This window comes from Periplaneta americana, chromosome 2, assembly GCF_040183065.1.
Source record: "Periplaneta americana isolate PAMFEO1 chromosome 2, P.americana_PAMFEO1_priV1, whole genome shotgun sequence".
NCBI lineage: Eukaryota > Metazoa > Arthropoda > Insecta > Blattodea > Blattidae > Periplaneta > Periplaneta americana.
Window position 1 is genome coordinate 11,031,607 of NC_091118.1, and position 15,739 is coordinate 11,047,345.

The 15,739-nt window shown below is 34.7% G+C and overlaps 1 protein-coding gene across 1 annotated transcript in view; it reads left to right on the plus strand.

The window, feature by feature from the left end:
- The first annotated feature begins 9,666 nt into the window (after nucleotides 1–9,666).
- LOC138713223 (cytochrome P450 4C1-like) overlaps nucleotides 9,667–15,739 on the plus strand; it is a 42,626-nt gene continuing 36,553 nt past the window's right edge. The window contains exons 1-3 of the mRNA XM_069845144.1: nucleotides 9,667–9,726; nucleotides 12,296–12,518; nucleotides 14,754–14,860. Coding sequence (XP_069701245.1) covers nucleotides 12,356–12,518; nucleotides 14,754–14,860 — 270 coding nt within the window. The 5' untranslated portion in view covers nucleotides 9,667–9,726; nucleotides 12,296–12,355. The remainder of the gene's footprint in view (nucleotides 9,727–12,295; nucleotides 12,519–14,753; nucleotides 14,861–15,739) is intronic.

Below are 15,739 nucleotides of genomic sequence, written 5' to 3' on the forward strand. Positions count from 1 at the left end.
GTGACGATCTCCGACTTAACCTTACCAGCATACATCCAAATATAGAACCACTGTGCAAGAATCGGCAGGCTCATCCATCTCATTAATGTGAGTACCAACATTTATTTATTTATTTTAGTTAATTAATTAAAGATTATCCGAACTATCATACCTCGAATTATTAAAAAAACGAAAATGAATTTTCTCTTATTAACATTAACTTAATTAGTTAATACTAATATACAATTAATTGAATTACATTAATTTTAATTAATTGATTCTATTTTAAAATAAGTATACTGGTATTAAAATATGCTACAAAAATTATAAATTTCGAAGGAAACAAGAGTAAGGTGGTCTGCGGAACTGTTCTGACTTAAAAAAGTGGTCCCTATGTGTTGAATTGCTAGATAAATTGTCGGATATGATGCAAATTTTCCTCTTATAGTACATTATGCAACGAGCATATAATGATAGTAATTAAGAAGCGAGTATGGATGTTTATGAAACGAGCGCAAGCGAGCTTCTTAATTACCATTATAGGCGAGTTTCATACGACTTTTTATGCTCGACCATATTTCTAACTTGAAATTATTCATTTTATTTGTATCTAACTGACCTTGAGCAATACCTAGTAAATTGTGAGATGTGCGCAGACGCGAAAGTATTGATTTTTTTCGAGGAACAGATGTCCACATTGACTTTGATAGCCTATAAGAACCTACAGAGTAAACTAAATATTAACTTTGATATAACATTGAAATTAAATTAGACATTGAAAAACGAGATGACAAATTGAATTTATTTGAATATTATTTACAATTAACGCTAATTATTATAGTAACAGAACATAACCTTCTGCGACAGTATTGGATTTCCAGCCTCCGTGACTTTTCGCTAATTTTCTTTCGATTGCATATCCGAGAATAATCGATACTTGCGGTTTTATAACGGTACAAAGCTGACTTGTCATTGGCTGAACACCTGTAAGCTGACTCGTCATTGGCTGAACACCTGTACTTTAATGAGTAGGTGTACTTTAATGACATGCATTAAAGGACTGCTATCAGGTGTATAATTACTACATTTCGGCATGGTCGAGCATAAAATTAAATAACCTTCTGTCCACATATTATCTATTTTTCAACAAAGAACGATTATAAAATGAATTAAAGAATATTTATGTAGATGAAGGAAAGCATTTACTCCCTGCAGGCCTCTTGAAATTCATAATTAGCAATGGTCTTCAAACCATCTATAAAGAGGTAACACGACTTATCTAGTTAGGCTTGGCATTCGCCGTTCTACAGTTTTCTCTGAAAGAAGTATGAACACAGTGAAAAGAGTAAAAAATTACCTTTATCTAGTTGGCCTTGGTATTTTCCGTTACTACAGCTTCTTTCGAAAGAAGTATGAACATGTTAAAAAAGGGTAAAAAATATATTCTCTAATAGAACGATTGCTGTTAGTTTCTCGATAATTTAATCGAGCTTAACGAATGTATGTTGTCATATTTTTCTTCGAGACCGAATGTAGAGAAAAAATTATCATACGACAACATTCATGAGATTAGAAGCTCAATTAAATTATCACAGAGAAAATATCAAGCAGTAATTGTATTCAGTGGGATAATTCCAATGCGAAAAGACGCCTTTTTGATTGGAATTTTTATAATATAATCATGATGTTCATGTTCATGACAGTGACTTACCTCTTTCGTCTTCGCAAAACACACAGATTTACTGCAAGGACAACAACGCGGATATCTGAAACTTAATTTATTTAAAAACAACTGAATGTTTTAGGTTATAGCAACGTAAACAACCACCATTAATCAATAGCAGAATGCATGTTATCTCTACCGTAATTGAATGAACCGAGATGATAGGAATAAAACAAATGAATTATAGAATAAAACTAAACATTTGAGGTTACACACATATGCATCAGTGCAGGTTTTTAAGATTAAACTGAAGGTTATAGGGCTAATAATTTTATTAACTCTTTTTCCATCGACTCTTATTTGTAATAATTAATGGTACAGTTGTTATAATTAATAACTGTTCCATGTTGAGAGTTAGATGTTAGCGTTTGATTGCTGATATTTTCTTGGAGTGAATATGCATGAGTACAGACTTGCTATCGAAGCAGAGATTATAGTAAAAAAATGAGCGTAGGATAAACAAATGAACGTAAGGGAAAAAAATGGTCGGTTATTAGTTTTAAAGCACCATGCTATCACAGTCTAGTATATACAGTCGCGAAGCTCAATACGTAGTAAATATGCAAACATTAGATGGTTGCTCACCACTAGGATCGCTAATATCGCCTCATTACAGGCAATGCAAAATAGTACCGCCACAGTCTATTGTTTCTAGCACCCTCAAAACTCAAGCTTCGTGACTGTATATAGTCGACTGTGATGCTATGTACTATGAGTATAATCAGATTCTCAGAGGTCAATCGAGTGCCAATGAGCTGGTTGATTGGCTGTACGGCGCTGGACTGGAATTATCTTCGTAATTCAATTAAGAACAAAGATTTAATTCTCTCAGTACAATCGCCTTTGAAAAGAAACTGGTTAAACAACTTGCAATAGGTCAGAGTTTCAAGGAACGAGTAATTGATACTATTGCAATCAAGAAAAGTTCGACGCCTGAACCTGCTATATAAAAACATAAGGTTAGGAGATTTTTGCAGCCTACTCAGTATTTAGGTCATATACCTTAGCTTCGCCACTGTTACATAGAAGAGCTGGTCTTACTTACAAATGGCTTTTAAGGAACCCGAGGTTCATTGCCGCCCTCAAACGTCTTTATTTAATGTTCCTAATTATTATTACCCGATATAATAACATCCATTAAGATTGCTCGTCTGAGATGGGCAGGGCATGTTAAGAGAATGGATGAATGTGAAATACCTAGGAAGGTGATGGAACATGGGATTGCTGGAGGAAGAAGAGTTGGAAGGCCAAAGCTACGATGGATAGACTGTGTTATGGATGACATTAAGAGGCTTGGAGTGAAGAACTGGTGGGCGGTGGCTAAAGATCGAGACCGATGGAGAAGAATTCTTAAGGAAGCCGAGGCCCGATCCGGGCTGTAGCGCTATGGATGATGATGAATTATTATTAAGTCTGGTGAAGAATACAATCCGTGCAGTTCTGCGTTGTGTAACTTTCTCCATTCTGCTATACGAATTGGTCTTATGCAAAAATAAAATTCAGTTTGTGCGCATATTTTTGGGTTCTGATTTTCCACAAGGTAAGGTTTAATACTACAGGGACATCATTTTATTTTTACTTCAATTTTTATTGTACCTGAGTTTCTTAATGTACTTCACTCCCACCCCTTCTACTAAGGAAGTTCCAACTCCACACAGAACCAAGACCGCAGATAGTAAGCAGTAATGAGTTACTGAGTATAGTACGTTCCAGAAATATGTTCGCGTTTTCCAGTGACAAAAGAGCTTTCAATATTGAATCATATTTTCGCACAGGTACTGTCCGTTTGCCTACATCGCATCCCGATTTCCCCCACCAGCTTCTGCTCGCCCCTCTGTAATAGCTGGGCTGTCTTAGCTCTTTTCTGAAAACATTAATTTCTCTTAGGAATTGGAAGTTTACGTAATATTATACAGCTGTTTAATTTAACTTAAATAAAAGGGCCTCGTTAAGTAATTAACTGTCACGTGATTTCCTCCCTTTCTACAATCATGCGGCATAACCACTTGGACGGACAGTAGATAGCATTTCTGAGTAATTTTATATTTTCGGGTCGGGCAGAAGTGAAGATTGAATTTACAGTACGTAGAGTAGGTACAGAATTATTTCAACATGAGTTACTAGTACGAAAAACGAAACTAGCAATTGGAATTAGATGCAATAGTCTATAGTGCGATAATATGCACAAAAGAACTGAAGCCTGTATCGAAATGAACGGCCACCATTTTCAAAATTGTGTTTAAATATTCATATTATGATTATTTTTCAATTTAACTTCTTTCTCTATATTGTACGCTAATGTGCTGTAGACAGTATATTATACATTGCATAATGAATACGTTCGCATGGATAACTCACTTCGTGAGTAAAAACACTTATTCTTAATACAGTACTGTACTTTGATTAAAGAAAAACCTAATGAAAATTATCAAACTCAAAATCGCGATATTTCCTAGTTTACGTAAATGGATGAACTACTTTTCTTCCTTCCTATACCTAGTAGAGTGATTTGTGTTTTACGCCAGTATCATCGAACTCCAGTCGTGGAAGAGGGTCACGAACGGTGTTTCCGGTTCTCTAAAGGTATGGCCAGGTTAATATTAAAAATGTTAGTAAAAATAAAATGATGCCCCTGTATCATACAATATAATCTAACAACATTTTTATACTGTTTCATTGAACAATAGCTTAGTTTTGAGATGTTTTTTGCGAATTGTGTAAAATCTTTTAACATGGACAAGGCGACATCTAATGGCCTCACTTTATATATATATTTTTTCTCCTGTTCGTTCTTTAAGCTCTTCTGCAATATATATGTATGTATGTATTTTTAACACTGCAATTATTGAGTATACACCCGGTGGCACTCATATATAATATACAATAACATTACAATAATTACAGCAATAAAATTATAGGAATAAAATAACAATAATTACAGCAATAAAATTACAATAATTATAGCAATAAAATTACAGGAATAAAATAACAATAATTACAGCACTCCCGTCATTGGGAAAGCTGAAAGAGTGTCTTTCAATGTGCATGATGAGTCTGGAATCTTGTTGATTTTTTCACGGCTTCCTTAATGTTACTTGCATCACGAATGCAGTAACTTTAGTGGAGTTGTAGAGTTTACTTAATTTTTGCAAATATTTAAAAACAATAATTAACAGTGCAATTTAGGTGAAATTTGCAGTGGTAAGTTTCCAATTTATAATTATTACTATATTGAACGTCTCTAAAAATAATATGTTAAAAGCCTAAAGCAGTAAAATCAATATATCACTTACGCGGTAAGAAGAGGGAAATTGTTATGTGTGTTAGGTTGGGAATACTGAATGTGGAATTTTACACTTTCCGCGGATTGGTTTTGTGCAAATACGCACGATCTCGCACAAATTATATTTGTGCAAATTGCGAAAACCTTGTGCAATTTATTATAAATAATTCTACAAAAAGATGAAATTAATTAAGTATGCAGAGACAAAGAATTATGTAATTTTTCTTGGATTTTTATTACTTTCAATCCATCTTACCACACCCTAGATGTATTTATGTATGTTAGTCATTACACGTAAGTATCTTTAGAATCAATTACTGCTGAGTTTACATCACATTAAAGTACGTTATTTTATGGGCACTCTAAACATTAAAATTCTTTACTAGTAGGTACTTGAAGATTTATTGTTAGCAGAGTGCTAACTCTTTTTACTGAAAGGCGGTTTCTAGTTCCAGTTTTTACAAGATTCATGCAACCTAATTCTCGCTCGCAATTTACAGCATGCGATGGAATTATATAAACAATTAGAAGAAATTGCTCACTTATCTTACACGAATTGCACCAACTCCTTGAAATACATTCCTCAACATCTATTGCTCAATATCTTTTTGAACATTGCCCATGTCATTAGCATTTCATTTAAATTCAGATTAGTTCAAACACATCTCTGATTTCATCTTCTCCATTACCATCTTCGTTTCTGAAGTCCAATGTAGTTGTCGCATTTTTGCACATTTACATGGACAGTTTGTTGCATTTTTAGAAGTGGAGTAGCAAAATCCGACAAATGCAACTCTGGCTTAAATCCTGATACTGTCCCTGTCCACCTGCAGGGCCTGAATTTTGATGACACGCAACCTTTTAACTGATGCATCAAATACATGGCTCACTTCTACATAATTGCTTATCATGGCCTCCAGATTATAGAAATCCAGAAATCCATATCTATTAGGTAATTTGTTTTGTCATTTTGGGCTATTTTTTGCGTTTAGGTTATTATTTTTTATTTTGCGTTGGTGTTTTGTCATTTTTTTTTTTGCATTTCCCTAGAGTACATTAACGTATTTAAATATTATCGGAGGTATAAATAAGCATAAACTACACCGTGTCCCGCTTAAAACGTCAATAAAATAAATGGTTATAACTCCATATATTATATATATATACAGAGGTGTGAAAATTATTAGAATAATCTTAATTTTAAAGGTTTTTTAATAGTTCCTTCCCAAATATTAATTGAATTGATGAATATTGGTATATATTACTATACTGATGTAGGATATATTTACTACTAACAATGCCGGAAAGCATTGTTGTACATTGGTATTTTTCTTATTTTACAATTGTTATGGGAATTCAGAAATTATTATATTATGTTGGCGGAATTGGAAACCTAAAAATTATATGCACAAAACAGATGTATACATTCATTTGAACCTTCACAACAATGTAAACGCAAAGAACAATTTGTTTAAAGCATTTCTTAATTAATTTTTTATGTTTCCAATTCCGCCAACATAATATAATAATTTCTGAATTCCCATAACAATTGTAAAATAAGAAAAATACCAATGTACAACAATGCTTTCCGGCATTGTTAGTAAATATATCCTACATCAGTATAGTAATATTATATACCAATATTCATCAATGCAATGAATATTTGTGAAGGAACTATTAAAAAACCTTTCAGGGATGTATTTCCCACATGTAGACAATCAAAATAGTTCATTACAACATGTGTCCGGAAATGCTTCATTTCCGAGTTATGGCCTTCACAACATTGAAATTCACCGGAACGTTTTTCTTTCCGCAGGTCGTCATTACAGAAGATGTTCAAAATGTCCACCTCCTGCTTGAATATAGACCTCACATCGATGTCTCATTGACCTGCGAACACGATCCCAAACTCCAGGAGTATTGCGTATGTCCTCTGAACATGCCACAATTCCATTCCGAAGGGATTCCAAATCAGGCACCGGAGACGAATAAACCAATGATTTTAAATGGCCCCACAAGTAGAAATCGAGAGGGTTCAGATCAAGTGAGCGTGGAGGCCAAACAATTGGGCCACCTCTACCTATCCATCGATCAGGAAACCTTCGATCCAAGTACCGGCGAGCCGTACGACTGAAGTGTGCAGGAGCGCCATCATGCAAGAAGTGAATGTGTTGACGATTGGTCAGTGGAGTGTCTTCTAAAACATGAGGCATGGTGTTTTCCAGGAAGTTTGTGTACGCCTGCCCCGTAAGTCTGTTTACAAGTACATGGGATCCAACTAATCGATCACCAATGATACCGGCCCACATGTTGAGGGAGAACCGCACCTGGTGATGAGATGGAACAGTTGCACGTGGGTTTTCATACGCCCATACATGCTGATTGTGGAAATTTGTTATGTCATCTCGTGTGAACTGTGCTTCATCTGTAAATAATACTAAGGCAGGAAAGTTCGGATTTACACCACATTGCTGCAAGAACCACACTGACAGAACCTAACTCGTGCAGGGTAATCTGCTGGTGACAGGGCCTGTACACGTTGCAAATGATAAGGATACAATTGATACTCTTTCAACAGTCTCCAGACAGTAGTATGAGGAACATTGACTTGCAACGCTACCCTTCGTGTGCTGATAGAAGGAGTCATGTTCACAGCCTCCAGAATCTCCTCCTGTAGCCTACTTCTGGAGTTTGTAGATCTTAGTCGTCCTCTTCCCAAACCAGGAGAGTTAAATTTTCCATACTCGCACAGACGGTAATGGAGACGTACAAATGTCTTCCGATCCGGACATTGTCGCTGTCGGTACCTCTCCTGGTACAAACGACGAGCCAGCGCAGCATTGCCGTCCGCCTTACCGTACATGAAGTGTATCTATGCCAGCTCTTGATTTGAATACATGTCGCACAGTCTAACGCCTACACAACACTGAATATAACCTTCGCCTCGGAATGAACTGTCAGAGTGCCCTCTTAATGTCTCCTTTGACGGCAACGACCTGCGGAAAGAAAAACGTTCCGGTGAATTTCAATGTTGTGAAGGCCCTAACTCGGAAATAAAGCATTTCCGGACACATGTTGTAATGAACTATTTTGATTGTCTACATGTGGGAAATACATCCCTGAAATTATGCCCTGTATTTTTGAAACACTCTGTATATATATATATATATATATTGAAACACCCTGTATATAAATATATATATATATATGGCAAAGATAAATACATCTAATCAGAATAATTGATTAAATGGCGATCTTACTCGTGTTAATTATGTAAGCTTACAGCTGTTTCGGTGCTATTTGACACCATCTTCAGAGCCTACTAGATCTCGGCGCTATCTCAACTTCGCTGCCTGTTGTGTGGGTGCGTTCGTGTGATGATGAGTTGTGTCAAATAGTGTGTATGTTCTGAAATTTATCTGTGTGTTGAGGATTTGACTGGGGTGCATTTTAGTGTGTCTGTATATTTCATATTGTTCTAGTGTGTTGAGTTTATGGTTTTTGGGTTGTATGTGTAGGATTTCCATGTCTGTATTTATGTTATTGTATGTGTGGTTAGCATTAGTTATGTGTTCGGCATATGTAGATGTATTGTGTCCTCTGGTTATTGCTTTAATGTGTTCTTTGTATCGAGTTTGGAATGATCTGCCTGTCTGTCCAATGTAGAAACTGTCGCAACTATTGCATGTGAGTTTGTATAGGATCGCCATTTAATCAATTATTTATATTCAAGTGTTAAAAGTAGTGTACGAAAGATTCAACATGGATTATCGGGACATCTAATCAGGTTTCGTAGTGCAGATCTTGCAATTTGTATAACAATGTAACAATGGTTGCCAAGGAAAAATAAATGAATAAACAACGGCAAACTAATTCTGTGAAACTAGCCATGTGGACTGTTCAGGAGAAAGTCTCGTGTGTTCTTTGGTTAGCTGAAACGAAGTCTGTGAGGCATGTAAAACGCCGATTTCATCGGGAATACAATCTTCAAAGATATGATCTCAATCCTGATCATAAGAGAATAATGGCTTGGGATGCAAAGTTGAAGCAAACAGGAAGCGTGTTGTCGAGCAGTGGTAAGCATTCTAAGAAAAGAGATTCTGGAGAGAACATTGAACTCTTATGAACCTCCTTTACAAGAAAATCAATCCGACAAGCAAGTTTGCAACTCCAGTACTGTTCATAGGCTCCGTCTTCGAGCGTAGAAAATTCAAAGCAAACAGCAGATCAAGCTCGTTGATATAGATAAAAGGCAAAATCTTGCTGCGAGTGTTTTGGACAAAATTGACGAAAAACCACTCTTGTGCATGACCTCCATTACTTCGTTGTCCCAAGTTCTTTTTGGTCTACCTCTTCCTCTTCATCCTGGAGGTTTCCACTGGTAAATTTGTTTAGGCCATCTATATTCGCCCATTCTCATCAGATGACCAAACCACTTCAAACTCTTATTTTCTATTCTATTTAACACTGCCTCTTCAGTATATTAATTTTAATTACCCTCGATTAAATCGATTACTGGAATTTTCTTATATAATACAGTATTTAATGTGACCTTGCTGTTGTAGTGCATGGTGATTAACAAGATTACGAAAGGCCTAAGAAAAAGTGGTACAAATTGATATTGTAAAAATCCAACTTGCTTTTATACGATTCTACTTTCCTTAAATCAAGTAGACTATATTCTCGTCTTGTCAATCAACCTAAGAGGCTGACAGAGGAAGGAGCAGTCGAGGTGAATTAGGTAGGTATTCAGCAATTTTATCATAAATTAGTCACAGCCGAATTCTCAATTATTGTACAAATTTCAACACAAATCTTCGAGTTCATGAAAATTATTGCGAATACAGCAATTATCAGGGAATAAAATACATAAAATATAATAATTTTAGTATTAGTCTGTCTCGGTACAGCGATTTCCATTACACTATTGGAAGGATTTTGTTCATATTAACTATGTACGAGTCACTTTATCAGGTACAGATGTACATAAAATATAATAATTTTAGTACTAGTCTGTCTGTGTACAGCGATTTCTACCATACTATTGGACGGATTTTGTTCATATTCAGTATCTACGAGTCAATTTATCAGGTAATGATCTACATGAAATATAATAATTTTAGTACTAGTCTGTCTGTGTACAGCGATTTCTACTAAACTATTGGACGGATTTTGTTCATATTCAGTATCTACGAGTCAATTTATCAGGGAATGATGTACATGAAATATAATAATTTTAGTACTAGTCTGTCTGTCTACAGCGATTTCTACTAAACTATTGGACGGATTTTGTTCATATTTAGTATCTACGAGTCAATTTATCAGGGAATGATGTACATGAAATATAATAATTTTAGTACTAGTCTGTCTGTGTACAGCGATTTCTACTAAACTATTGGACGGATTTTGTTCATATTCAGTATGTACGAGTCAATTTATCAGGCAATGATGTACATGAAATATAATAATTTTAGTACTAGTCTGTCTGTGTACAGCGATTTCTACTAAACTATTGGACGGATTTTGTTCATATTCAGTATCTACAAGTCAATTTATCAGGCAATGATGTACATGAAATATAATAATTTTAGTACTAGCCTGTCTATGTACAGCGATTTCTACTAAACTATTGGACGGATTTTGTTCATATTCAGTATGTACGAGTCAATTTATCAGGCAATGATGTACATGAAATATAATAATTTTAGTACTAGTCTGTCTGTGTACAGCGATTTCTACTAAACTATTGGACGGATTTTGTTCATATTCAGTATCTACGAGTCAATTTATTAGAGAATGATGTACATGAAATATAATAATTGTAGTACTAGTCTGTCTGTGTACAGCGATTTCTTCTAATCTATTGGACGGATTTTGTTCATATTCAGTATCTACGAGTCAATTTGTCAGGGAATGATGTGCATGAAATATAATAATAATTTTAGTATTAGTCTGTCTGTGTACAGCGATTTCTACTAAACTATTGGACGGATTTTGTTCATATTCAGTATCTACGAGTCAATTTATCAGGGAATGATGTACATGAAATATAATAATTTTAGTACTAGACTGTCTGTGTACAGCGATTTCTACTAAACTATTGGACGGATTTTGTTCATATTCAGTATCTACGAGTCAATTTATCAGGGAATGATGTACATGAAATATAATAATTTTAGTACTAGACTGTCTGTGTACAGCGATTTCTACTAAACTATTGGACGGATTTTGCTCATATTCAGTATCTACGAGTCAATTTATCAGGCAATGATGTACATGAAATATAATAATTATAGTACTAGTCTGTCTGTGTACAGCGATTTCTACTAAACTATTGGACGGATTTTGTTCATATTCAGTATCTACGAGTCAATTTATCAGGGAATGATGTACATGAAATATAATAATTTTAGTACTAGTCTGTCTGTGTACAGCGATTTCTACTAAACTATTGGACGGATTTTGTTCACATTTAGTGTCTACGAGTCAATTTATCAGGGGATGATGTACATGAAATATAATAATTTTAGTACTAGTCTGTCTGTGTACAGCGATTTCTACTAAACTATTGGACGGATTTTGTTCATATTCAGTATCTACGAGTCAATTTATCAGGAAATGATACACGTGAAATATAATAATTTCCTTCAAAATAAACAGGATTTTATTTGAAATCAAAACACACAATTATACGTCGCTGCCAATTGGCGACAGAAAGATGCATCACATCTAGTTTGTCTTAATTGCCGCCGAATAAAGAGGTCACAACCGAAAATTTTACGCTTTTTATATCTTACGTTTACCACTAGCAACTACGACGTTATTTTGTAAACTAATCTTTCCTTTGATGCAATTTACAGGCATAAAATCCTTGGAATAAATATTATTGAAAAACAACTAAAGCCGGTAGTTCCATGTCATAGATTTACTGCACATGAAATAACTCTGTCCGTGTGTCCAGTTGCAAGTATTTGCATCCAAGTTTCCTCGGTTCCTACGGACAATGAAACACTTAGAAATAAATCAATCTATGGCTTTCGTATGGTAGATTTACGGTAGTAAAATAACCCTGCCTCGGAGGAGGGCTCCAGGTAACATTTACCGACTATTTCTGAACCACGTCGAAATTCAGATGCAGAACAATAGGCCCACGTCTCTGGTCTAAGTGCGTATGGACTTCTTTAACTGCCTACCCGAAATCATTACACTCACATTTATACAAATTTTGACAGAGTATATCTACCTGGAATTGTGTTTTCCTTCCTAGTCCACCGCTGTAACATAACTGAGTATGCTTTATTGTGCTGCAGCTGAGTACAGATAACCTCAAAATATTTCCTGCAACAAATCAGAACTGTGAGCTGCACAAGATGTTACTCGTTGCTCTCTACACCTTCCTGGTTGGAATCGGCATCTTATGGGCGATATTCATCGCCAAAACCCATCGGATGAAGAAGATGTCACTGAAGATCCCAGGACCCAAAATGCTTCCCATTGTTGGCAACGGTTTAGAAGTTGGCAGGACTACACAAGGTTGTCAATTAAAACTCATTATTTGATAATCATTTTAAATTAAATCAGATTCGTTTTTACGGAAAGTAAAGTAGCATCTAAAGTAGACTCAGTACATAGATCTCAAAGCGCTGTATTACCTTCTTATACTACAAGCAATACCAATCCAACAAGGTTCACTTTTCAGCAAGCTGAAGTACAATCATCGCTCTTAAGGAAATGTTGTATAACGAATTTAAAACATAAAAGGTTTAGGGAAATGTTATAATAATAATTTAAGACGGAATTTGTACCGGACATTTTTAAACTGCAGTTATGTTGCTTCTGGTGATTTTAGTAAAGTTACTAAGAAATACAGAAATTTTAAATTGAAAAATCACCAAACTCAATACATCCGAAATACTGAAAATCACGTATTGTGATGATAAACATGATAAATTATTAAGTTTATAGTATGAACGGGGCCCTACACACACACTTTAAACATATTGCGTTGATGCCTAAGTTCGGTTGCGTTTTTGTTCGCCATCAAAACACTGCGCTGTTAGGAAATTGTTTATCGTTTGTCATTTATTATTTCGAGGGTGTGCTTGTAAATACCGAGCCACTTCAGTTATAAGTCGGAGCATGCGTACGTTTGGCAGCGCTGAGAGTAGGCGAAACAGAAAACAACGCTTGTCAGTAGAGTGCATTTGTTTTATTATACCCTATATTATTATTATTATTATTATTATTATTATTATTATTATTATTATTATTATTATTATTACTATTTTTATGATTGTTTATTATTGTCTCACTAACACTACTTATCTTTCAGTATTCACTTTGATGTTGTTGAACCATACTTGAGGGCCATGCAAATTAAAAATAACTACAATAAACTTATAACAAAATGAAATTTAAGAGCATATTACAGTTTTATGGATATTATTACTCAAATATTAAAACAGAAATGTTTAATGCACCGTGAAAAAACAAGCATTGCTTTTTGATGGTAACAATGTCAATTTTTTTTTTCAAGAGATTCAAAGTCAACTTCCATTTCTGATGTTGCAATCTTAAGGATGTGGGATAACACTGAATCAATTAATATGTTTTTGGTCTTGATTTCACGAGTTTCATTGCAGAGAAGGCAGTTTCACATAATATGCAAGCGCTACCAAATATGGAAGTAAGTTTTAAGATCTGGATAACGTTCTTTTGAAAAGAATTTCCAAAAATTAACACCAGTTGACTCTACTGTTTGAAGAGAAGGTAAATTTTTTAAATTATGGCTCATTTAACGACGCTCGCAACTGCCGAAGTCATATCAACGTCGTAGGTGTGCCGGAATTTTTCCTGCAGGAGTTCTTTTACATGCCAGTAAATCTACTGACATTGTAGATATACTGACATTGTAGTTCACATAGTTCTAACTGCAATTGAGGAACTGTATTTTACATTTCATGGCATTCTTGAAGAATTCTATCTGTGATCTAAGTGCTTGAAAATCTTGAAATCTACTATCGAATTCTAAAATGAAATCTTCAATAAATTCAATATACAGTACTTCTTAAAACTAATTTTTCCCCTTCATACAGTTGTGTACAGCAGTAAAAGTGGCATAAATCATCTGTCTTCAATATTTGCAGTAATAGATTTCACTTCTTTTTCAAAGCCCCTACAAATGCCATCATTATAAAAATTGTCTGGTTCTTCCCTTGCAATTGTAAATTAAATATATTTAAATGCGGAGTAGGTACATTATGATGGCCAGCTACACTTCAACTTTTACGTATGGAGTTTAAAAAAAGGAACAAATCATACATTTTTATTCGGGGGCCAGATGAACTTACTCACGGACCGGATCAGGCCTGCGGGCCAACATTTGACTATCACTGATCTAGATATTAATATAATCACTACTGTAAGCTATTGCATTCAATCAGAGTTAGAGTCTGGCCTGGCGGAAGAGAAGGTCAAAGATTAAATTACATTATTATTATTATTATTATTATTATTATTATTATTATTATTATTATTATTATTATTACTGATTTATTTCTGTCTTCTATTCATTTCAAATAAAAACTTATGTCACAGCGAAAAAACTCTACGAATACTGTATTTGCATCAGCCTAATACTCGTAATTACATACACTAATAATGAACATTCATACGTAGATAAGAGTGTTAAAATGTCCGTTAATTGGTCTGGAAGATGCAAGACCTTTAACATAATACTACAGTATAGTGGTTTGTATTATGCTTCAGATTTTATGCATTATTGTGAAATGCTGCACAAGAAGTATCCGAAGATCTGTAGAGTATGGTTACTGCAACATCTGCTAGTCTTCATCAACAACACCGAGGACTATAAGGTGAGTGATGTGGTAGGCCTAACTACAGGCGCTGAACTATTGAATACACGTAAGTAAAATGTTCCAGCATTAGCGAGCCTGAAAGCTAAGGAGAGGAGAAACAAGCGAACATCAGTAGCGATGATTATGCATTGTATTCAGAAAAACTATCTGTGGACCAAAGACTTTGGCTACCTTATTAGATGTTGAAATGAGTAGACATACTGTATGCAATCAGCGAATAAAGAACAGTATATTCCAGTGGCGGCTGGTGAGGCATTCTGGTGGTGGTGCCAAAAATGAAAAAAGGTTGTACGCGAATTACCCTAGTGAAATTGATAATTTCGCAGTTCACGTTTGCATTATGTTAAATAAAACACATTAATTAAAGCAGATATTTTACCAGGCGTACAGTTAACAATGCATCTAGTAACAGTTACAATAAAATTTCCGAAACTAATAACGAAATTTACAGATACAGATAATCAAAACTTTCACAGTATTGTTAGTCAAATACAAATAACTTTTATAACTAGTAAAATTACTGGCAAAAACACACGAGATAAACAGTGATATAGATAATAAACAAACACGTTTGTACTTTATTTCACAGGCCGATGAATCCAAGGCAGCGGCCTGAATAACAAATGTTCATATCCTGCACAGATCCCGTGTATCGTAACAGAAGCATCAATACTATAGCAACAGTGTAGCGATATTTAGTTGCCGCAAAATAAAACAAATATTACACAACATTAACAAACAGTTTTACATAATATGAACAAAAATTATCTTTCTAAAAAGAACCATGACTATCTCTGCGTTCAATATAGTTATGGATAATAATTTACACATTCAAATCTAAGTTATGTGCATTAGTTTTGAATTGGCAACATTAAC